General features: G+C 41.0%; 3 protein-coding genes across 11 annotated transcripts; 1 reads left to right on the top strand and 2 right to left on the bottom strand.

Annotated features, from left to right (window-relative positions):
- The first annotated feature begins 277 nt into the window (after positions 1-277).
- On the top strand, positions 278-3,380 carry LOC118446790 (uncharacterized). 2 transcript variants are annotated; one of them, XR_014983852.1, is made up of 2 exons: positions 278-700; positions 3,063-3,380. XR_014983852.1 is itself a non-coding variant. In XM_085664987.1 (2 exons), exons 1-2 carry the CDS (start codon positions 2,158-2,160, stop codon positions 3,155-3,157), a joined length of 246 nt encoding a protein of 81 aa, XP_085521113.1. In that variant the 5' UTR covers positions 770-2,157; the 3' UTR covers positions 3,158-3,380. The 2 variants fall into 2 exon arrangements, 1 of the variants encoding a protein (XP_085521113.1); XM_085664987.1 differs by lacking the exon at positions 278-700 and adding an exon at positions 770-2,308.
- A 32-nt stretch (positions 3,381-3,412) lies between these two features.
- gem (transcription factor CP2 like gemini) lies at positions 3,413-17,265 on the bottom strand. 7 transcript variants are annotated; one of them, XM_085664985.1, is made up of 13 exons: positions 16,636-17,265; positions 16,318-16,564; positions 14,894-15,038; positions 12,639-12,713; positions 11,918-12,070; positions 11,741-11,869; positions 11,503-11,647; positions 10,744-10,980; positions 10,359-10,607; positions 10,196-10,272; positions 6,105-6,360; positions 5,563-6,013; positions 3,414-5,428 (listed from the first exon to the last, which is right to left on the bottom strand). In XM_085664985.1, the coding sequence occupies exons 1-13, from the start codon at positions 16,771-16,773 to the stop codon at positions 5,379-5,381; spliced, it is 2,352 nt and encodes a 783-aa protein (XP_085521111.1). In that variant the 5' UTR covers positions 16,774-17,265; the 3' UTR covers positions 3,414-5,378. The 7 variants fall into 7 exon arrangements, with proteins under 7 accessions (XP_035730983.2, XP_085521111.1, XP_035730800.2 ...); XM_085664986.1 differs by having other exon boundaries at positions 3,415-5,428; positions 11,918-12,013; XM_035874907.2 differs by having other exon boundaries at positions 10,744-10,956; positions 11,741-12,070.
- Positions 17,266-17,421: 156 nt separating this feature from the next.
- Positions 17,422-23,141, bottom strand: LOC118446493 (tRNA-specific adenosine-34 deaminase regulatory subunit adat3). 2 transcript variants are annotated; one of them, XM_035877225.2, is made up of 3 exons: positions 22,817-23,130; positions 18,964-21,312; positions 17,422-18,895 (listed from the first exon to the last, which is right to left on the bottom strand). In XM_035877225.2, exon 2 carries the CDS (start codon positions 21,291-21,293, stop codon positions 20,079-20,081), a length of 1,215 nt encoding a protein of 404 aa, XP_035733118.1. In that variant the 5' UTR covers positions 21,294-21,312; positions 22,817-23,130; the 3' UTR covers positions 17,422-18,895; positions 18,964-20,078. The 2 variants fall into 2 exon arrangements, 1 of the variants encoding a protein (XP_035733118.1); XR_004839627.2 differs by lacking the exon at positions 18,964-21,312 and having other exon boundaries at positions 22,817-23,141.
- Between the last annotated feature and the right edge of the window lie 40 nt (positions 23,142-23,181).

Genomic DNA, 23,181 nt, shown 5'->3' on the forward strand with positions numbered 1-23,181 from the left:
ATTGCTTAATTATAAACGCTAAACTGACTAATATAGTAGCTTCTATTTTATGAAAAAGGACCGGGAAATTTGAACGTAAATAGTATTACGTTATCGATGAATAGAACAATACAAATTTATAATATTGATATTTCATCTCTCTATCGTTTTTTACTTTCCAACGAACATCATTAATATTGATAATGGCAATTCTTGTTATTTGTACAAGGACAGAGAAAGAACTTGAAATTCTTCAGTAGAGTAGATATCGTCTATTGCGCTGTCGTCGAGAGCGACAAAAGATCGATACTTCTTTCGTTCGTGAATTTGAGAAATACATCGATTAAACTTGTCTCGTCTTTTCATTGTTTTTCCATTTGGCATCTTTTATATGTATATATTCATAGATATAAAGACGTACAGTATACTATAAGAGTTGAAACATATAGAGAAGAAAGGATTGACAAAGGATAAGCAACGCGAAACGAAAACGAGACGCATTCTCATTTTCTTCATCGTTCCGCAGATGGCGTCGCGGTGACACCTGTTCTCGCTAAGCACCGCCGCGAGTGCGATGAAATATTCCTGAAGATTCTCATTTATCCGAAAGAGAAAGGAAGCAAAAGTATGGTGGATCTCAGTGGACCTGACACGCCGTATCAACACGGCTTTAACAACGTCGTCTTCGTTCTTCCAACGATAATAGTCGTCGGTCTTTCCGGTAAGAATTCTTATTCGTTTTGAAACTCGATATATCCTATACCTTTTTTCTCCCTTTTTATTTCCTTTTCTTTCTTCGATCTTACCATGAAAGAAAGAACATATGGTTTTTACGCATCGAACGCGTTCGTTTATCCGTCATCTCCAACATGTTATTTCTCTAGTTGTTATTTCGATCTTTGAGAAGATTCAACTTTGTTTTCATCCCGAAAGGAAACGCGAAACGTAAAAAGTCGACGATTGGCTGCTTATCTCTCTCCGTTCGATTTATTCTCTCGGGTGATTTGAAAGAAAGAAGAAGGAAAAAAAATACATTTCCATCGTTAAACAAATTTTCGATAATTTATTTAGCTGGATCTTCGAATTGGACTATGAAGGTACCATTAACGGCTATTTCTAGCACGTTATGATACACATTTTAAAATATTTAATGAGAGGAGAAATTTGAACAGCTGTTAAAAAGACGTGCTTTCAGATGGATAAGCAGCTATCGAATGTAACTGGCAAATATTTTTTGACTAATTTAATCGCACATCTATTTTTTCTTTTTTATATAAGAAATTTAAGTTCAATGGATAGTCGAGCGATGTTCTCTCTCTCATCACTTTATTATATTATGAAATTTATATAACACAAGCTTTATATTTTATTTTTATAAAACAGCCGGCTAACAGACGGTATCGAGAAAGGTCAATTTGATGAGTCGCTCAGCAGCCATGATAAGGGATCCTTCCTATCTTTATCTTTTTCTCTGCCTGCCAATATTTTTTTTCTCATACACACTCTCATAAACGAGGGGTGAGAGATAGAGAGAGAGAGAGAGAGAGAGGGAGAGAGAGACAGAGAGAGAGAGAGGAGAGAAAGACAGACTATATTCAGAGAGTCTTCTCTTTATCTGTACCTTGGAAAATGTCAAGTCGTTCTGGCGAAGTTGAAGCACGCGTCGTTAAAAGCCACGTTGGCATCTGCTATCCGAAATTCTACTAATCGTAAAGCGAGCCCTCTTTTTAGCCCATCTTTTCGCCAAAGGGCGAACAATTTCCTCTCATCAGTGGTAGATCGTTTCGTTTTTTTTAAAAGCATATGCTTTCCGACAGATCTTCTCGTAAAAGTCTCTTATTTAAGATCACAGATACATTCTACACTTTCAAGAGAGCTTGCGCTCTCTTATATGCGATTTTCGATGGAACTTGTGCGATAAGAATAAACGTGTGGCCTTTTATGAAGAACTTGTAAAGATAATTCTATAAAAAATTCGGCATATTAATCGTTGGTGTTCGATTAAGATATGGCGGTCGATTGTGAGTGGGCTTAAGATGTTCGTTAACGCTTACACCGCCGACAAAATTGTATACGAAAGTATATTGGCGATGCGGAGAAAAGTTAGAGAACGAATTTCAATGGATCACTCTGTTTAACATCCAACACCTGCATGAGATACTCGACTCGTAGGTCGACATGTCCGAGGAAGAAAGGGCCAACTTGAAGGAAGATTTGATGAAGGTTATTCAAGGTCGTGCCTCGAACGTAAAACAAGTGCCCACTCGCAATCTCATCAATCAGACCTTCATTTTGTTGTCCTTGCTCGCCGTCGTAGCTCTCATTTTTGGTAAATATCGAGAACGTGAAACAAAGAAATGAACTCTTTATCCTTAGTCTTTGGAATTTGATCCTCGTTGGTTCGAGCTAATTCGCTTGCCTTTGCATTTTTTCGATGATTGCGTAGGCATTTGATTTAAATCATTGACCTTAGCCCGTTAAAACTGTTTTCTGTATCGAGCTCAACTATCCCGATATCGTGTATTATCTAATCGTCCACTCGAAGCGCTATACAAAAATCCAATTGATTATCACCTGTAGTTTCAATTCGTTTCTTTTAACAGCATTAGACCAAATATTCGAGATGGTTGAAAGTATCTTAGAAAATTTGTGTAATATCGATGCACTTTCTAAAAAGCAAGAAGAAAAGTTGATCGACATTCTTCTTCGATTGAAAAATCTAGAAGATGAGAATAAGAAAAGTTTTATGAAGAAAGTTAAAGTACTTGTTAAAGAGATCTTTAGCGATTGGAATACACCCGCTTCGTTTTTCTTATTGATGCGATCTAACGTTTTTTTTTTTTTTTTGACAATATTCCTAATATTTTTTGTATTAGGTACGACAATATTCCGAGCTAGTGTGATTATGAAACTGGAACTCATATACATAATCCACAACCATATAGACAAATATCTTTCAATAATCCAATTTCATATTATTCTTTGTGACGCTTTCATAATTCTTTGCACTGTATATAATCATTCGTTTAAGCGAACTCGAACGCTGTACGAAATTTGTTAATTAAAATCGTATATATTTTCAGTATTCTTCGTTTATAAACTTTTCAAATGCTTGAGGGAGCGCGAACAAAAGAGAGAGGAGAAAAAGAAGAACAAACAGTTGAAGAAGAAAAAGTAGTCGAGGATCTTCGAATCCAACGACGAAACGAGTTGACTGAAACGAGAGAGTACAAAATCCTACTTTCCACCGAATAAAAGTGACGATTTATAATAAAAATGAGCTGTTACGTTGCTTTACATAAGCAATCATCTACGGTCTCACGTGTCAAATGATGAAGTCAATTGAGATTTTATTGTCAATATTACGTTTTGTTAAATAAAGTAATATATTTATGAATATATATATATATGTATATATATTTAAGTTTTTTAATCCTTCCTGAGAAGTTTCGAGTCTTCGTAGTCGTCGTTGTCGTTATCGTCTAAAGATGATATCATGTTAAAATGTCTCTTACGATTTCATTGAAAAATATTTATTATGCTTATTCAGACTGATTGTACGCAAATTGCGAGACTACGTATACACAGCACAGGCATGCACGCACGCACGCACGCACGCACGCACGCACGCACGCACGCACGCACGCACGCACGCACGCACGCACGCACGCACGCACGCACGCACGCACGCACGCACGCACGCACACACACACACACACACACACACACACACACACACACACAATACTTAATATAATTTGTATATCGACGCGCGTGGATTTATGAGCGTACACAGTGTTCCTCGTCAGATTTAAAAGTAATCTTACAAAATTCAAATTTCTTTTCTATAGAGACGACACGTTATTACGCTACCTTTACATGCCGATTTGTTATTTCGTTCCGCAAAGACTTTGAAACGTATACGTATTAAACGGATATATGATACATATTATATCAGTAAAAAATTTTATAGTAAAAATTATCAATAGCTAATAATAATTATACGCGGCACGTAACATACCATAGTGAAAAAATAGCTGATTTATAATCGCGCGATATATGTAAAGGTAGATAGGCATTAATTGCTTTTTCAGCAAATTTATCGCTTTCTTATTATATATCTTTAGTTGTACGTATCAATGTAAATTACTGGAGATATAATCATGTCAAACGATGAAAACGACACTAAATATAGCTGCCGTTCGACGCACAGGTACGCTTCATTGTAAATATATAACAACATATCATTATATGCGTATGCTTATAATTTGTTTTATCCTATTAACAGTTATAGTTTGTATAAACTCTTACGACATAACAAATAACAGGAAGGTTATAATACTTGGTAAGTTTTTCCGTGAAACCAGACGTAGCTAAGACCGATCAAATTTGTACAATTTGCATATTTAATACCGCATTCCTTGGAAGCATTTGGAAATATGCTTGGCAGAACAATTAAGGCACCTAACGCGAATCGATTGTGCCGCTTTAATAAATATTTTCCATTGGTTGCGAAAGAACGAAGAAATTTATGAATTTCATATTTCACATTTCGCTCCATTCATTTTCCAGTTATATCAATCGAACAAACACGATAATAAAATAACTTTTACGACGTTAATAACTATGAGGTTTTTTTTTTCTTTTTTATTACGTAAATATTAGTCATTTGGTATTCAAAATCTGTGATGCTTTTAAAAAGTCAGTATCTACCTATACAACAACAGTTTACTGATGAATAACAAAAGAAGAAAAACAACGGTTATATTTAATATCATAACGCAATAAAAATATATTTTTAATAATAAATTTAATTTTTCTCGTAAGAGATGAAATAAAATAACGTAACAAATTTGACGAGGCTATCCATTACCAGACCATTTCTTAACTCGCGCCATGTATACATAAATCGATATTACTCAAATAGATTTAAATTAATATGGCAAAAAACAAATTCGCTCGTAACACTCGAACATTTCTTTCGGTATTGTCGCTATTATTGTCAAAAATATAAGTGATTTATAATGCGAAATATTGGAAATCAATATATACCATACGACGAGAATTTGTTATTATCGTATAAAAAAGATGATCGATACCGTCTATGTCATAAATACAAATGTATGCGCCTACAAATTGATAAGTTAAATAGATGACTCCCTTTCGTGCATTATCTTTAATTAGTTAGAATGTAAATTTGCCGATTAACTCGCTTGAATCGTTTCCTCGTTTTCTTCCATAACGATGCACATTTATCACATCTATATAAACGATATTGCACAAAGAGTAAAGTATCGGAGTATCATCGCGCATCATCGTGCTCTTCCTCGTTCGATTATCTTCTCATAAAGATTTACAAAATCGATGCCCATACTAACGGATTAGTTATCCGTCGGTGTTCAGCGTGAGGATGATTTCAAGAGTAATTTGTACCGTTCGCTGGCCGTATCTATAAAAAAAAAAAAAAAAAAAAAACAAAAACAAAAAAAAAAAAAAAAGAAAAGGGGAAAAAAAAAGCAAAAAAGAAACAATCGATTTGAAGGAATAAAGTTTGATCGTAAATGGATTATTGATCGTATTTACCTTTGATAGTTTCCACGAAGTACATGCTTTCGTCCTTCATATTAGCAACCAATTCGTCGGTAACCAAAACGTGAATTCCTTGAGGACCGAGGAAAAGCACCGAGTGTAAACGATCCTGAGATAGGCTCAAAGTACTCGTTAATTTGTTCGTTAGCGCGTTGCTGGTCAAATGATCGAGATAAGCGACTCTCCAGAGCGAGCCGTTACTTTCCAAGGAGAAATAGAGCGTGAGTTTCGGCGTCGGTGCCTTCGAGTGCAAAGCATTGAACAATCGTATTCCATCGGCGAGACCGCAGATTTGTATCAAGTCGTCTCTGGAGAGCCGTAAAATGTCAGAAGCTGAGAAACTTGCGAAGGTCGACTCGAAAGCGTTGAATCGGCCCGCTCGAAGCCACGCGCTCGTTTGCGCTGTATTAGCGTCCGGTGCCAATTCGGTGAAGTAAGATGTTCCCTGTACAATCGGAATATAAAAAAATCGATAAATACATTCGAAGAAGATATCGAAAACAAATGCTTTTTTTCATTAAAGAAAACGCAATTACGATTTTCATAGATTCCAATTGTTTCGTGGAATTAGCGTTTTTCCTCGAGAAACCAACGTTGTCGGTTTCAACGATGCAAGATTGATCCGGTAAGATGGCTGCGGGCGATGGAAGAGCCGGTGCCGTTCCTACGTTTTCTTTCGCAGCATCCGGCACTGATACCAAGGGTACGACTCCGGAAGCGGAGACCGATAGGGCCGAGGGTGCTCTAATGGGCGAAACGTTGCCACCTACGCTCGCTCGGCTTTGTGGTGATCTAGAAAAAGATGCAAAAATACACGATTATATAGACGCGACTGGAAACGCGCCTTCTCTCTATTTCTATTTATACGATCACAATTAGAGCGATAAATGGGAGTGAACGAGTGCGTGTGTGTTTGTGAAGGAGAGAGAAAGGGGGGGAGAGAGAGGGGGGGGGGGAGAGAGAGAGAGAGATTTATAATATCACGTTTCAGACAAATTAACTTTATTGGGAACAATTAAAGCGAAACGACCATAACGCATTTTGTACACCCACGTAGAGTCATGCAAAAAGGCGAAGAGAGGAAAGGTATGGTGGGGGGAGGGAAAGGGGAGAAAGACAAGTGGCTTACAATTAGAAATAGTTGAAACGAAATCCCTAAATATATATTATTCTCTAGTCTTACACGGTAGGTGTTTTCAGGCGAAAGATTAACTTGGACGCCTTGCTCGTAGCGATCCTCTTCGAGTCGTTCCGACATCTTTTTAAAGTAAGACTCGTCAATCCTCCTCGAAAAAGATGATTCCTTCTAGCTCGACCGTCAATAAGAGCGTGTATGAATTTGGCTACTATTTCTATTCCTAATGGACCGCCACCTTTGACGGTAACCTCATGTTCGAAAATCAATGCCGTAGAAGAAGATTCTTCCCTAGGATTACGCGACGTTCGAACGGTCCAGCAACTCTTCAAGTCCCAATTTGAGAAGCTCTTGGACATTTCGCGATATCTCGACGACTATTTCCAAACGATCGAATTCGAGGAAATATGTAATATGTATCTCGTTCGCTCGAAAATCTTCTTTATCGAGCGAATACGACGAACATATTGAATTGTTTAATTTTATTTCTCGCAATGTCTCGGACGTTTGTCCATTGCGAGAAAAAAAAGAAAAAGAAAAAAAAAAAAAAAAAAAAAAAAAAGAAAAAAAAAAGGAAAAACAAATAGAAGAAGGGGCCCCTTCGGAAAGAGGTAAAAGCGTGTTAGCTTTCGTGGCAGTTGTCCCGATCGGTTTGAGCCGGATGATCGCTTTTAGATTGACGCATACTTGCCCCAAACCAGATATCACCGGTCTCGTCTTTACCGGCGTGATTTCTTTTTCGTTGGCCTTCGTCGTCGTCGTCGTCGTCGTCGGATCGTTTCCTATTTGTCAAAATATCACTCGTTGCTCCTCGTCTCCTTCTCCATCCCCACCTACCTCCTCCTGCTCTTTTTTATCAAAACTCCAGAGAGAGGAATTTCTCTATATCTTCGGATAAGATTTTCTTTACGCTTCGCTTCTGGTCTCTCTCTCTCTCTCTCTCTCGGTGGTATTTTCTTTATCGATCGTCCATTCTCCGAACGATCCTCTCCTCGTTGTTCGCGTTGCGTTTGATTCCAATTAATTTCGCCATACAAGAGCGAGGGTCCTATCGATATATCAAATGAGGAGCGTTTTTAACCGCCCTGGCTTAGGCTTTGCGGCGGTCAGGCCGCTCGTCATCTCAAACGACGATCATGTCGCGATGGCAACGATCGCTCGTTACCGATAATCACGATTTCCCGCGAGAGGAAGAGAATTTTTCGATCTACGATAGCGAGAGTTGGCGAAAGATCGACGTTGACCCGTGGAACGAAAGTAAAGTCGAACGATCCTATGGACGATAGCGGTGATCGTGCCGCTGAAACGACAAACGGGAGCATTCCAACGGCCTGAACGTTTCTTCTTTTTTTCAGAGGACGACGATCGCCACCGATTCGCGAGTCGCTGTCGACTCTCCTTCCAACGAAAAGCTTCTTTTAATATTTGTTTTTTCCTTTCGATAGAGCGACGTAAGAAGAAGCTCGAGTTTAACGAAAACAAAACTATTATTGTAAGTTGGCGTCGCCTTTGACGAACCGTCGAACCGCACGTACGACGTACGACGCACGCACGCACGCACACAGGCACGCACGAAATGTTTTTCTTTTTTCCTTGATTTTTTTTCTCTCTTTTCGAATCTCCGTACTGTTTCGTTCGCTTACGTAAGAGACTTTACACTTTGTGCACGATCACTCGCGAAAATTCTTTCGATTCTCTTCGTTGCACAATACTGCAGAAGACAACAAAATTACTCGAATAAACTCGAAATAAACTTGAGAACGATTAAAGAAAATCCTCGAGAAAACTCCCGACGACGGACGATAGAAATCCGTCGATGGGTTCGCTTCAAGGTCGTCGACAGCGGTTATAACACGCCGTTAAATTTCGTCGAGCACTTGCGGTCCGTATGCACGGATACCAATGGTACATTGATTTCCTGTGAAACTCTCTCAACGATAGATCATGTTTGCTATTCTTCTTTGATCTTTCTCTTACACGACAGATATCTCGTTCTCGGGCGCTAATCCAGAGCCGCCCAACTACAGAAACGTCTCTCTTATACCACCGAGAAGAGAGAGACTCGGATTTCGTGACAAAGGATTCGCAAAAAAGGATATGGCTAACCTGCTCGCAAAGTTACAAGCTAAAAAAAAAGGATATGAAGAAAATCCTAAACAGAACAGACCGACGACGATAACGCGTTGATCGTACGACGTTCTGAATTTATTTGTCGTCGGTGCAATCTCTCTCTCTCTCTCTCTCTCTCTCTCTCTCTCTCTCGCTCTCGCTTTTCCTCCACATCCCTCCTTTCTATGTAGCAACGCTGCGTCGCTGCCGGCTCCACCAGATGCCGGCTCGCGCCAGTTCGAGCCAGTTTATTAGCCACGGTTACGAACTGTTAGTTCTTGGTCCGTCGGTAACCTCCACCTTCCTTCCGTTTTACTCCTCAGTCCCTGCTCTGCTCTCTAACCGCCTTCGTCGGCTCCCGACGATCCGGCAACGCCGTGCGCATTCATCGTATTTTATCGTGCTCGAGCGCATCGACGGTGGGGCGGCTACATGCTCGCGCTCTCTCTCTTTCTCTCTATCTATCTCTCTCTCTCTCTCTCTCTTTCTCGTTCTCGTTCTAATGCGCCCCACACACACTCTACCATGCCAAGTTTCGTTTTATATCTGCCTTACACCACGACGGTATTTTTTTTCTCGACGTTTATTAGCTGTTTGCCTCTTAAACATTTTTCAAAGATCGCCATTGTAACGACGACGTTGTATATCCTATGTATTCCTAAACGGAACGTATAGAAATTGTATACGATCCCGTTTGAACCTTTTCTTGACAGTACTTTTTTTCATTTCGTTTGGGGGAACGAGCCAATTGTAATTATTAATGTAACGATTCCAAGAGAGAGAAAGAGAGAGAGAGAGAGATAAACGGTTTGTTAAACGCGTAAGGTAAAACGTTTATATCGTATCGTGTCGTATCTTTAATCGCACTTCCGATAAAGATCGATAGGACCATAGTGGATCAAAATTGTAAGCTACGCGAGTTATGCGGGAGAAAATTCGGTTTGCTCGGATATTTACGTTTGGAGGAGGAGTTACGTAAGGGTCGGGACTTACGTATATTTCGGTTGCGGTCTATCGGTCTTGTCGGTATGCTATAAAATTTCAGGTTATTTTCATCGGAATATTAGTCGGCTATCGCGCGGACCTCGAAACGACTCTCTGGTGATTATCGCACGAGCGATTTTGCAGTTGTCTCATTGTTTCGCAATTTAGATAAAGAAAAGGACATAACGTTTCTTTCGTCAATGCAAGATTACGGAAACTTTGATCGTAACTAATAGCATATGTATGACTTTTGTTTCGTAATCGATTCTCGATCGAGCAGCATCGTCAGCCTCATTTTTTATAAACGCAAGTACGCACATCGCATGATTATTAATGAGGACAAATAATATTTTCTTAATTTCAATTATTAGAGATACAATTAAGGTGATAATTACTTACATTGCCTCGGTTGACGTGTAAGGACTCGCTCCGTTTTGCGCTATCAAATTCGACGATGACAATGCTTCTAATGGAATCTGTAAGTAAGAGAATAAAGATATTTGCATGCGATAACGGTTAGGAATTAGGACGATTAGGTGTTTAATAAAAAGAGTAATCTTACGTCGGATAAAATAGTGCAATCGTAACCGGGCTGATACTTGTCCTGTTCGTGCGGCGGTCGCCGTTGAATTTTATCTCGGTCTTGTTTGTGTTTACGATCGGCCCCTTTCAATTTAAAGACTTTGACCTGACAAGATGCGGCATGCAATCGGGGTCCGCCGGGTAATCGGGTTTCGACTTGAATTCGAAAAGGTACACCTTTCTCGCCACCGTGTTTCTTTGGTGTAAACTCCGTGCTAATACAATTAACCTGTGATAACAAAGAAGGAACAAATCTACGAGACGAGTACTTGAATTAATAGCTTCTTTGTCATGTCCCCCTTCAATCATGTCCCCCCTCTCCCACCCCCACCTTCATCAATCCCGGCACTATGCCTATTCTTTACCTTTATATAAACGCCAACCTCCTTGGTGGGATCCCACATAAATTCTACACTATTGCTGGACGGAGATGGTTGACAAACGTCCACCATACCATAACTAAGGGGCACATCTACTTCGAGTAATCTTTCACCGGGTCTAGCACGTTGCCAAGCGAGCATTTGTTCTCGCTCGGTGTATTGGAGACGCCTCTCGTGAAAACAAATACGAATCGTCGACTGAAACAAAAACGTCGTATGTCCCTTCAGAGGCGTTGTAGTACCGTTTGGGCGACTCACATCTTGCGAACGTCGAGGACACATCGAGGAGCTCATGCCATGGAACGCGTCCGTACACGCGAATACGGACGAAACTTTGATCATTTTCTTAAAGATACATACGCCTTTTAACGAATCTCATCTCTGACGCGACAACGAGTCGCTACGGTTGTATGTATTATGGCACGTCTGCTGAGGTGTCATGATGAATTCGCTCTCTGCGCGGCCTTATAGATTGAACATTGCCAATGGAGTAATTACTTGAGAATTTTTACGACCCTAATGGAATCAATGTATACAAAGTTGGCCTCCTGGATGAAGATTAAAACGACGAATAAAACGTCTATTACAAAAGAAAGTACTACGTCAAAGTCGTCACGAGTATCAGCATGAGCTCGCTTATATAATATCGTAACATATCACCGAAGCGTTTTTAAGATGCCGCTACCCAAACATAAATTTTCCTGAAGGGTTCCTTCTTTTCTAGGAAAGCGCATGACCAAGTACCTTCAAAATCCTTCCGCGATAGGCCGACAGATCCCCGAGTTTCTTCAATTTGACTTCGTAAGACTGACCTTGGTTTAAATACGTAAGCGTTTCCTCGTTGACCTTTGTCGCGATGCTCGTAGCCGCTGCAAGAACGTATTGGAAGCTACAAAAAGAAGGTTTCTTTGTCCATCAACTTCTCCCTATGATTGATTAATCGTTTGATTTTCCCTTTAACATTTGGCATTTTATTTCCTACCGACAATCCTCGTTGAACTCATTTCCTTGTTGGGAGGAAGAAACGTGATTTCCTGAGGTCGATGTCGCCGGATATTCCTCGTTACCCGAGTAGAGCAGCTGATGAAGACTCGCCGCCGCGGACTGTCCATTGTTGTTGTTGTTGTTGTTGTTGTTGTTGTTGTTGTTGTTGTTGTTGTTGTTGTTGTTGTTGTTGTTGTCCGCTTCGATCGTACCGACGTTCGTATTATTCGAAGCTGGCCCGTTTATTGCTCTCTGGGTCACGTGATTTAAACTGCAACACGCACTGCTACAATACTTGTCGAGCGCAACATTTGCCTTGTTCAACTCACTATAAATTTAGAAGAGTGGAAGAAGCGACTTTTAATTTGGAAGTTTTCATTGCTCTCTCCCACCCCTCTTTCTCACGTTTCACATGACCTATCCGTTAATCCCTTGCAATCTGCCATCGAATGAGAGATATCCCCTATTAAGATAAATGGCGAAGTCTTCGATAAATCATGGAAGGGATATATCGCATAGAGATATCTCGTGCGATCGCTTTTAATGTAATATTTTGAAAATAAAAAAAATCGCAAAGTGTTGTATTTATCCAAAGATTTAGGATAAAACGTCTTTAATGAGGGAACGATGACCAGCTCGACTAATACTTAACGCTAACAGTTAACTCATTCTCTCGACGTAGATAACTCTCTACGAGGCGTGGGACTAAAGATTCTGACCCGAAGAAGTCAGAAGTACGATGATAAAGACGAACATGAAGTATTTATCGAGTGTTTATCGATTCGTCTCTTTGCAGGGGAGCGTCCTGGTAAATTCCGTTCGATTTTCTCCGTCTAATTGACTTTCTCGTTTGAAAATTTTCTTTTATTACCTTCAATATTAATAAGCTTACTTACTTCGAACTGTTGTGTTGATTTTCCGGTGACGGTGCTTCCTGTTTGAAGACCGATGGAAAGGCGAGTAAAGCTTCGCTGAAAACGTCAAACATTTTTTTTTTTTTCTTTTTTTTTTTTTTTTTTCTTTTTTTTTTTTTTAAAGCAAAGAAGCAGAGTACAAAATTATAATAGTAATCTAATAATAATACAAACGACGAGCGCATGTTTGTAGTAAAGTCACGTGATGAACGAGGTGCGAAGTCGAATGTTGATATCACGGATAGTCTCACAGAAATACTAGTGATTAATGTATTTTTTCAATTGTCGGATAATTAACGCATAAACTATACGCTCTCCCCCCCCTTTCTCTGTGTGATCTCTCGACAATTTAAACAAATTCGACGCGTTATCTTAGACAATTTTGTGTTACAATTCTTCTGCGTATTTATCTCCTGCTCGGGGAAATAAATAAACAGCATTTTAGATGACGGAGAGAGAGGGAGGTAGAAGAGAGAGAGAGATAGAGAGATAGAGAGAGAGAGAGAGAGAGAGAGAGAGAGAGAGAGAGAGAGAGAGAGAGAGAGAGAGAGAGAGAGAGAGAGAGAGAGAGAGAAAGGAATCCACGTGATAAAAACTGAATGAGTAAGGTCAGCCGAAACTAGAACGCACCGGTTCTTCGACCGGTGCATCGACTTTGATATCAGCCCTATAAAAGTTTTTTTTTTTTTTTATCACAAATGAATGACGAAAAAACTCTGATCGAATAGCGGAAAATTTTTTTGCGCATGATTCCAAAGGAAATCTCAAGTTCGACATAACGCAAGTGGCGCGTTCGCCGAGCATAACTTTGTTACAAAAACTCGATGAGAAAAAAAAATGTTTCTCGACTCACCCATGTTTTATATACTGATGCATTTTTTCCTATCAATCGTTATGAAACCACGTTGTCGTTTTTTTTTTGATTTGTTATTTTCGTATTTATTAAAAATACTTGAAAATCAATGGACAATAGCAATTTTAAAAGGCCTTACTTTTGATTCGCACTTCTAGCAGGCTCTTTCGATGAGCATTTTGTAAACAGAAGCGGTAATTCTAAGATGTTTGTAGATACGAATGAGATTTGCACCGCTCGAAATCCGACAGCTAATAATAAACCGATCGTATTATCGAAAAGATCCGACGTTTGGAAATATTCTCCACGTGTATTCTATATCGCGTCAGCTGATCACTGATGTGATGGTTCTCGATTCATCGCACTCCTTTATTCTCTCCCCCTCTCTCTCTCTCTCTCTCTATATATATATATATATCTCGCGACTAATGATTTAATAAATAAAAACCCATGCAAAGTGAAGGATTTTCCTTCGAGTTGTCTTTTTTCCTACATACATACATATATATATATATATATATATATATATATATATATATGTATATATATATATATATATATGTATATATATATATATATATATATATATATATATATGTATATATACACACAGTAATAACAAACTTTATCGAACGATTTTTGTGAACGTACCAATAATCATTGCACTATTTCGAATCGATAACGATAAACGCGTATAACGTGATATATGTAAATAAATGCAGCATTGATTGCGATCGAGTTTCAAGTGCTAAACGATTATTATTTTTCTTTTCTTTTGTCTCTCTCTCTCTCTCCCGACGAATGAACGCGCGCGCATAGACCAATAGTCAAATACCGATGTGCTTCCGCGAACTTGAAAAATTACTACATTATCGACGCGTACCGAATGAAGCTCTTACTATTTATATAGTGTCCTATCCGCGCGCATACAAACGTTTACGTTTCGAACGGAAAAATAATTTCCACATGTCTACGACGTAGTAGTATATTCTCGTCTCGTAAGATCGTCTCATTCCTTTGTTTAGAAAAAATTCGTTATCTCTTAACGTACGCACGATTTTCCATAGACGCTACACACGCGTCGAGAGTATATAACCGAAGATGATTAGAATTTTGTGGCTGTGTCGCCGATACGACGTAATGCCAACGACTGCGTCCGGTTAGAACCAGATTTTTGTCTTGACTTTAGTTCCGACTTCTGCACACGGTTCAATCGAGATTCGATCTCAGCTTGATTCCTAAATTAGAGATCTATATTATCGACGAACAGTTCCAACGTCCACCAATAATATACCGACCGAGAGGGAAACGATCCGCGCGAGTTTTTGAATTTCGTCTGTTAATCGAAGTTTCGAACTCATTAAAAGAACTTTACCCATCTTACCTCATATTGTAGGAGGCGACGGCTGTAGCAAGATCGGAAGCCGCGAGAGCGGATAAGGATCCGTCAAAGTCGGCCAGATGTTCCGCAAGCTCTTCCACCTGTGTAGACCAACCTTGACCTGTGGAACCATTGCTTCCGATAGATCCTACAGAGCAAGAAATTAACCTTGAATTTCTTTTTTTTTTTTTCTTTCTTTTCTTTCAGATGCGCAACCAAGAGAAAAAGATAAAGCAATCGTGCAATTTGAAGAGAGAACGCGCCTGTCCGAGTAAAATGGATCGATTCGTACCGCCTTGAAAGTTCCCGCAATTGGCATGATACTGATGATGCATCAGACCGATTCTCTCTTTCGTATCCTGGGAGGGCGGGTAACGTCGTCGATTTTTTAATGTTATCGGTGAATAACGTCGACTTTCGAAATACGACACCCTTGATCTTTCGACTTCACTCCACTTCATTCTACTTGGCACCGTTGAGAAAATAAAAGTCACCACGCGAAAAGAAAATGCTTATTCTTCTTATTGTCAGACCCTTAGGGAATTTAATCGCGCTGGAGAATACTGCCGTCGGATTCTCTCTTTCTCCTTTCTACAGTGAACTAATCTGCTCGATACACTATGTACTCGAAGCAAGAGTTATCAGTACGGTTGACCACGTGGGCGAAAAGGCGTCGGATTTGTAACTAAAAAGCGGCGCGTTGATACTTTTTTAATGATGCAAAAGCGAATTTGCAACGAGCTATGACTCTCGTCACGTTCATTAACTTTGCGGAAGAAATTTACAATTCGGAGGAGAATCAATGAGACACGTCCAAGTTAAAGATTCGTCCAATCATAGAAACGACTTCGATTTACGAAGTAGACGTAAAACGTAATAGCAGTGGCTACGACAGTGCAATCGGGGTCGTTTGGCCACGACCTTTAAGATGATTTATCTATGGCAACGACTTTAAGATAATGACGAACAACTTGGATGAGCTATTGTACTGAGAGCGTTAGTTTGGAGGAATCAATAATATAATAATTATTTTTTTAAAGAGGATCGCGAGATTCGGAAAGATGCAATACCTCCTCGCCGCGTCTGGGTTAAGTCGCGTAGGCGAGGAAGAATGTCAATTTCCATTATGCGAAAAGAGATACTCGTGCACGCATATAACGAATAGGTTACGTCGATATAGGGCTTCCGCCTGTACACACATGTACGCGCATAGGAGGAGCATAGGGGCGGGGTGGGGGGAGATGTCTAATGCGAACCGGAACGGTATGACGCGAAGACGTCATAGTCGTCGTCATTCGTAAATTGATAATTGACTCGCAGAAGATAGCACAGTAAACGCTTCGAAGTCGTGCCTTTCATGCGGCAACGATTGAGCAAGCAACAGGTGATCTAGATGGTAGAGATAAAACGATCTCTCTCGTACTGACCGTCTCTTCTAGCGTGCTTCCTATCGAGTTCCGAAACAGGGTGTATCGTCGGTTCGCCACCAGCGTTTCGACGTTTCAAATTGTTCGTCTGAGATGGATTGCCCGTTTGCTCGGGAGACGAGGACACGTGACACGGCGATTCGTTGCTCGAACGTATTCGAGCAGCACCCTCTTCCGAACAACTCTTTAGCACGTTCTCCTTATCTTGCCACAATGTATCCCGAGAATCGTTATAACCGGTGGCTGCCTGTCAGAGAATAAATAAAATTGCGTTATCGAAAAGGAACGGGGCTTTAGCAAGTGCTCTTTCCTACTTACTTGCTGCGATACTATTCCATCGCATCTGTTCGGACAATTAGGCGATAGTTGTTCGTACGGCGGCGATGGTGTCTCAGCGAACCACATAGCTTCGTTCAGGGTTTCCGTACCGCCATCCATAATTATATGGAGCTCCATTAAGCGGCCTCAATGCTAATCAACGATAGCGCAATATCCTGATTCAGATCCAACTATTTTCGATCTTATCTAGCTTATCCTCTAGGAAATAAAAACGTTCTCGAAAGAATAAGTCGGACGAAAATGAAGAAATCCGTCTTGCCGTTTTTCGTCTGATCAACATAATCGATTATCGATATGACATTTGCGCATGAGGGACCAGGAAGAATTTTGACAGTCGCGGACATTCATCAAAGTCGTATATCCTTTTCTCTCTCTCTCTCTCTCTCTCTCTCTCTCTCTCTCTCTCTCTCTCTCTCTCTCTCTCTCTCTCTCGCTTCCTTCAATCAAAAGGCACACCTTCGCCGAGCGTACATCCGTTTATTTTGAGTTTCTTTGATTTTTTTTTCGGCTCCGGCTCTTCGGACACTCCGGAAGCGTACGGAAGCGCATCACCCGACTACTCGTAGGCTTCTAGAGGGCGAATATTATCCAAATTCCACCTTCCCTTAGAACATTACGAAGAAGCTGTTGTACAGTTTCTTGATGCCAGTGGTTTCGCGCTGCCGATGTGTTTCCAAAAGTGCACAGCCCCGCGACTTTAGCGACAAAAAACGTGAAAAGACGACGAACGCGTCTTCGAATACCATTGCCACACCTTGGCTGCAATGCATCTTGTTTCTAAGTTTTTCGTTTACTTTTATTTCTTTATCCGTCTCTTTTATATGGATTTCTTTCTCTCTCTCTCTCTCTCCCTCCCTTTCTCTCTCTCTCTCTCTCTCTCTCTTCTTCCTTTTATTATCTCCTTTTTATTATTTCACAAGTAAGATACTTGTCGGTCAAACGTATCACCTGACACGAAGAACGACGAGTTCTGAATTCTTTTCCTTTTCTAACGACTATTGCTCACACATTGGATAGTGTCTTGTTTGTCAAAGGCCTCTGCCTCCGCACGTTATCACCACATTTTAAGAATCCTTCGCTCCATTACGCTGACAAAAAAATAAACTCTCTTTCGAAATAGGAGCGAAATTCCGTGCGTTAGACACCACTGATTCGTATGATTTCTCCTTCTGCGATTTTGAAAATATTCAACGCGTGGCAAGGTGTGCTGACTTTTCGTCAAATTCACCCCAAAATGAATGATGTATTTTTATTTCTTCTTTGTCCCAACACTTTTGCTTTCCTCTCGAATAATATTCCTTTTTATCTTCGAACGTATTATGAAAACTGATCAAAGTCTTTCAAACAGTAAGAGCCAATAGATAGCCATTCAGCCGATTTTATAAGTAGAACCGATAACAGTGGACACAGGCAACAAACGGCTTTGCTTTTAATTTTCGCTAGTATAGATTATGAACTATATAGAACTAGTATAGATTATGTTTCTACTAAATGCTCAAAGATAAATTCGATCGGGATGGATAAATGGATAGATATAGATGGAAAGATAGATAGAGAGAGAGAGAAAGAGAGAAAGAGAGAGAGAGAGAGGAAGGGTGAGAAGAAACAGAGGTAAAGAGATATCGATCACTTTGTTCGATGGACGATTTGATACTGTGTCTACGAGGAGACTTTCTGACCGAGTGGGCCGTAGATCGGTCGAAAGAAACGATCCAATGGTAACGCAACGTATTAAAAAGTTCACCAATAAGGCGAGAGCCCGAGGGTCGAGACGATCGTCAATTGGAATCACTCAGTGTTGATGAGCAAAATACGACTCTGCTCTATATTATGGAAGTCTCCTCTGTCTTTTAGCTCGTAAGGTTCACTCTTTTTCTCCTTCTCTCCTTCTTTCCAATGCAGATTCGTATCTATGTTGATACCTGCTTCGTATATAACTGTAACTCGAATAAAAATAGACAGAGACAGATAGATAGATAGATAGATAGATAGATAGAGAGAGAGAGAGAGAGAGAGAGAGAGAGAGAGAGAGAGAGAGAGAGAGAGAGACAGAGGGAAAGGGAGAGAGAGAAAGAGACGCGTCGTCTGTTTGCTACGCAGATTAATTATTTTCTCGAAACTTTATCTCTGATATCGAGCTCTAACTCGCTCGTGAGACCCACTTCTCCGCTTCCTTAACTTCTTTGTACGTTTTCCATTTCTTTTTCTAAAGTAAATCCTTTGAAAAAGATGATGATATCTGGAACAAAAAAAAAAATGTATAGGACGTATTAATCGAAGCATTTATCATACAAACATATAGAATACTTTTGCTCGGCGAAGAGATCTCGAATAGAATTTGATTTATTTTAGTATAGGGCTAAAATGTCGATCGATCGGTGAAAAACACCAGTTCGATCTTGAAAAATTTTCCGTTCTTCTTTCTCGCCGCAAGACAAACTCGTGCACATCGATCGGATCGTCAGTGAATCGTGAATGATGCGACTCCCATCGCGTCTCGCGTCTCTCGAGTTTTCGCTGATTGGAGTCAATCCGATGGGTCATCATTTCTATGTACATACGTGCACGCCGTTCGCTTACACGAGAATTAAAGCGTTCGTGGAATAGGTCTATCGTGCGCGTCGAAAAGATTATGCCTCTCTCCGCCTAAAAATCTTGCTAATATTCGAATGGGAGACGCAACGGAACGACGATTAATATGCTTAAATACTAAATACTTGAAAAACTAGAAACGGACAAGTCAAGCGATTTAACATTTCTCCGTTTTCATTCTTTCCTATTGTCTCTACGGTGAATTTTGTTTATAGCCAAATCACGTAATCGCATTAATACATTGCATCGTCGAAATGAATTATATCAACTCGCGCGGGTGTCATGAAACTTTAACAATTATGGTAATCGTTATATCAACGAGTAAGCGGAAATAATTATTAACGTGTGGAAAGGCGTAAGAAAATGATTTATCTTATGTCTCTTCGTCATTTTATTAACAAAGTATGGCAAAGACGGAGCGAAGCGAACCAAAAGACAAAGGAGAAGGAGAATTTCCACGATCGTGGAAATACAAAGCATCGTTGTACGCCGAGGCGAGGGGAGGCGAGGCGAGGCGAGGCGAGGGTAGCGCGCGAGTGTTAACGCGATACGTAGCATGTATGCGAATGACGCTCGTACGAATAAGGAAATAGGAGCAGATGCTGCGGACTTGGAGACATCGTTGGAAAGTATACCGATGTACCAAGGTCGACCATATTATTGCTCTTAATCCGAGACACTGATCACGTGTCTTTTTTCTAAGCCCTTCCATTTGCTCTCGCTAATCGTATGGTCGTAATCGTGAAAATAGGCGATAAGATCGTATTCGTCTTATCCCCGACATCGCGACTCAGTCTACACTCGAAATCGAAGACTAATAAAATGCCGTCTCAATCGACGGAGTCGACGGTCTTCCGTTGAATTTCGTTCGACGCCTCCTCGCAGGTCCCTTCCAATACTCCACTCCAAACGCGATATCGATGATTAAGTCCCGGGACCGCGTGCAAAATCCCATTGGATCCTAGGACACCGGTTCTCTCGTTTGATACGCCGTAAAATATTTTCGCTGCTCTCGAATGAAGAAGAGCCATGGCGCACATTGGACACGGTTCCTTCAGCAAGAAAACCCAATAGCCGGTACACAAGTACGGTCCACATTTCTCGCCTGTACTCGGCTCCGCGATGGCGTCAGCTTTTTTAGGACCGTTATTCCGCCGACCTTGTAATTTCCATTTAACTTGGAGGCATCCCACTGAAGGAATTTCTATATTGGACAACGTTCTTGGATAACAAAGCGGTGCCACCTCCTCGTATTTTCTTTTAATAGTTTTCATTCTTTTTTCAAAGTTCCCGTCGACGGCTCGATACGGCCCGATAGATTCCTCCTCCTCGTACAAATTCCAAGCACCCCCGCCGTGTAGTTTAGCGACCAGGTCGACGGCCAACATCGACGCGTGCCACATCGGGTGTCGGTCCATTTTGGCGGCAGCGATCGCAAGGATTCTACCGCCGTCGTCGGGATCGACGATGACGGCGCTACCGTTGCAACTGGAATCCCCGATAGCCTCTAATTTTGCCGCTGTTATGACGATCCTCATGCACTCCTCGATTCCTCGTAGTTGATCCTCGTTGAAAATCGATCCGTCGATGATTTTTTCGAGCATAGGATCGGGATGAAACTTTAACGGCCAAATCTTCGAAGCCCGTGCCGCCTGCGCTTTTGACTTAGCGCTCCTTTCTGGAACTTTGATGACACGTAAATCGTCCTCTAAGAGAGCAAGATCGAAAGCTTTCTCCTTGAGGAAAATCTTTAGTCTTTGGTCCTGGATCGGCACGTCGTCGTTTATGTCGAAAGATTTCACGGGTGCCAGAAGGATCTTATTGGACGAGCAACGTTTCAAATGATCGAAACCCGGCAAAATGATCGATATAGCTTTAATCGCCTTAGATATGTCCTTCTTTTCCTTCAGTATGCCCACGTAAGCGTCGATCAAGGGAAGATCTTTCGTTATATCCGGATCTAGAACGGGCTTAGGCGTCCATCTTCTCGCGACCGATTCCGTCCTGCTCTCCTTGCTACTCCTTGCCGCCGAGGCATTCGACATATTTCTTTTCTTTTTCCCCCTGAAAAGACCCTGTGTCTTCATTTTTCGTAACAAGAACCTCCATCTCGACCGTATATTATATATACGTAACAAAAAAAAAAAAAAAATAAAAAAATAAAAAAATAAAAAAAATAAAAAAAGAAAAAGACTCCTGCTTAATCGTTTCCTTTCATAATAAATGAAGGGAAAGAAGGAAAATGAAAGGATATCGCGTTACGCGCGGTAACAGCGCGCCTGAGAAATTCAAGATAATCCAGAATGATCGCGCGCTTTGCGAGAAAATCTCTAATCCGTTCGTTTCTTCTGCGTATCCGCCGAGGAGAAGCGATTTTATAAATTGCTGTCAACTCAGGCCACGGTCGGATCGATTGACGTAGTTACGCGCAATTGTTTAACGTTGTCCGCTACGTTGTGCGTAAAGGAAATAGGATCTCTCTCTCTCTCTCTCTCTCTCTCTCTCTCTCTCTCTCTCTCTCTCTCTCTCTCTCTCTCTCTTTCTTGCTCGCGAAATCGATGAACAAAATTGTACTTTAAAACGCGTTCCGACAAAGTTTCTACGACGGCGGTCTATCCACCTCTCCCTTATCTTCCTGCGCGGGAAAATAATCTTACGTTAAATTAACGTAAGCGTTGCGAGACAATGACAAGTGATTATCCCGGCACGATTCGTTCCGAAGATACAGATTTATGAGGCATGTACAATTAATCGTTTCCTTTCAATCGCAAAAAAAGGAAAACACGTGTGCTAAAACACGCGGATGAATTGAGAATGGAAAGCTGACGACATCCTCGTTAAGAAGGTTGACGTACGCGAAGTGCGTCGTTATGAAATGAGAACTTTTCGATAAAGTAGACGTAAATGCTGGATACGTTCGATCGGAAAGAGTTCGCTCAACGATTTAGTGGGATTTACGTTCGAACGTACGATTAAATTGCGCGCCATGTATGACGTCAATCAAGATGGCCGATTATGGCACATTCGTGAAGCGTGCTTCTTATATAACGGAAAAGGGAACAACAAGCGGTCTCGCGCGACATGCCCCAGGCACATAATCGAACGTTTGCAGGCTCATTTCTTTTCCGTTTCGAAGCTATCGATTTTACGATCCCGTGAACATAGGAATGTATACGTTCGAAAAGAAGCTTTTCGTCAGTCCGCTCTCTGATAGAGGAAATCGTCGTGCGTCCAACCTGTATCGCGGAGTTCACGCGGCCAATATGTCTCCGTGTGGCCTTGAAACGAACCGTGACACACGCGTGTCAAATTTTTCTTTGAACGCTTATAAATCGATTCGAAGGAAATAGGGATGGCCCTCTCGCTACGCGAGACAATGTCGAGACGAATTTTCTCTCACGTCTGGCAAGTCCCTCTTCGTTCGAAAGGAGCCGTTCGTCCGTTTGTTCGTTTGTTCGTTCGTTCGTTCGTTCGTTCGTTCGTTCGTTCGTTCGTTCGTTCGTTCGTTCGCGCGACGATGTGCGAGCGCATCGCAACGCTAACGTACAAACAAAAGAATACAACTTACTTGTTGCTATTTTGTATATTACACGTTCCTTCACTGGCTTCTTCTGATGGCCTTTACGACGACCTTGAATTTCTTTTACGAAAAGAAGCAAAAAGGATTTCTTTTTTCTCGCGACAACGACTACGGCAACAACGACAACGACGACGTCAAAGACGAGGACAATGTCCTTGGCAAAAGACTGTACCACGGAAAAATGCCAATCGCGAGCCCAATCGTGATGCACGAGATGCGCGTTAAGAGATCGAGCAGCAAGCGTTTACGGAACGTCGGACTTTACACGCCTGTCTTTTTCCAAAGAAATTACGGTTTATCGTACTCGCCTCGATCGAGGCGCTCTCTCTCGGGGAAATTGAGAAGCTCGAGTC

Source organism: Vespa mandarinia, chromosome 2, assembly GCF_050613455.1.
Source record: "Vespa mandarinia isolate Hongniang chromosome 2, ASM5061345v1, whole genome shotgun sequence".
NCBI classification, from domain to species: Eukaryota; Metazoa; Arthropoda; class Insecta; order Hymenoptera; family Vespidae; genus Vespa; species Vespa mandarinia.

Bases quoted from the DNA above. Each gene is read 5' to 3' on its own strand.
- LOC118446790 (XM_085664987.1), top strand. From the start codon at position 2,158: ATGTCCGAGGAAGAAAGGGCCAACTTGAAGGAAGATTTGATGAAGGTT. The intron at 2,309-3,062 runs GTAAATATCGAG...ATATATTTTCAG, and splicing joins CGTCGTAGCTCTCATTTTTG to TATTCTTCGTTTATAAACTT.
- gem (XM_035874820.2), bottom strand. From the start codon at position 16,773: ATGGAGCTCCATATAATTATGGATGGCGGTACGGAAACCCTGAACGAA. The intron at 10,981-11,502 runs GTACTTGGTCAT...ACGCCTCTGAAG, and splicing joins ATCGCGGAAGGATTTTGAAG to GGACATACGACGTTTTTGTT. The intron at 10,273-10,358 runs GTAAGATTACTC...TCTTACTTACAG, and splicing joins ATTGCACTATTTTATCCGAC to ATTCCATTAGAAGCATTGTC.
- LOC118446493 (XM_035877225.2), bottom strand. From the start codon at position 21,293: ATGTCGAATGCCTCGGCGGCAAGGAGTAGCAAGGAGAGCAGGACGGAA.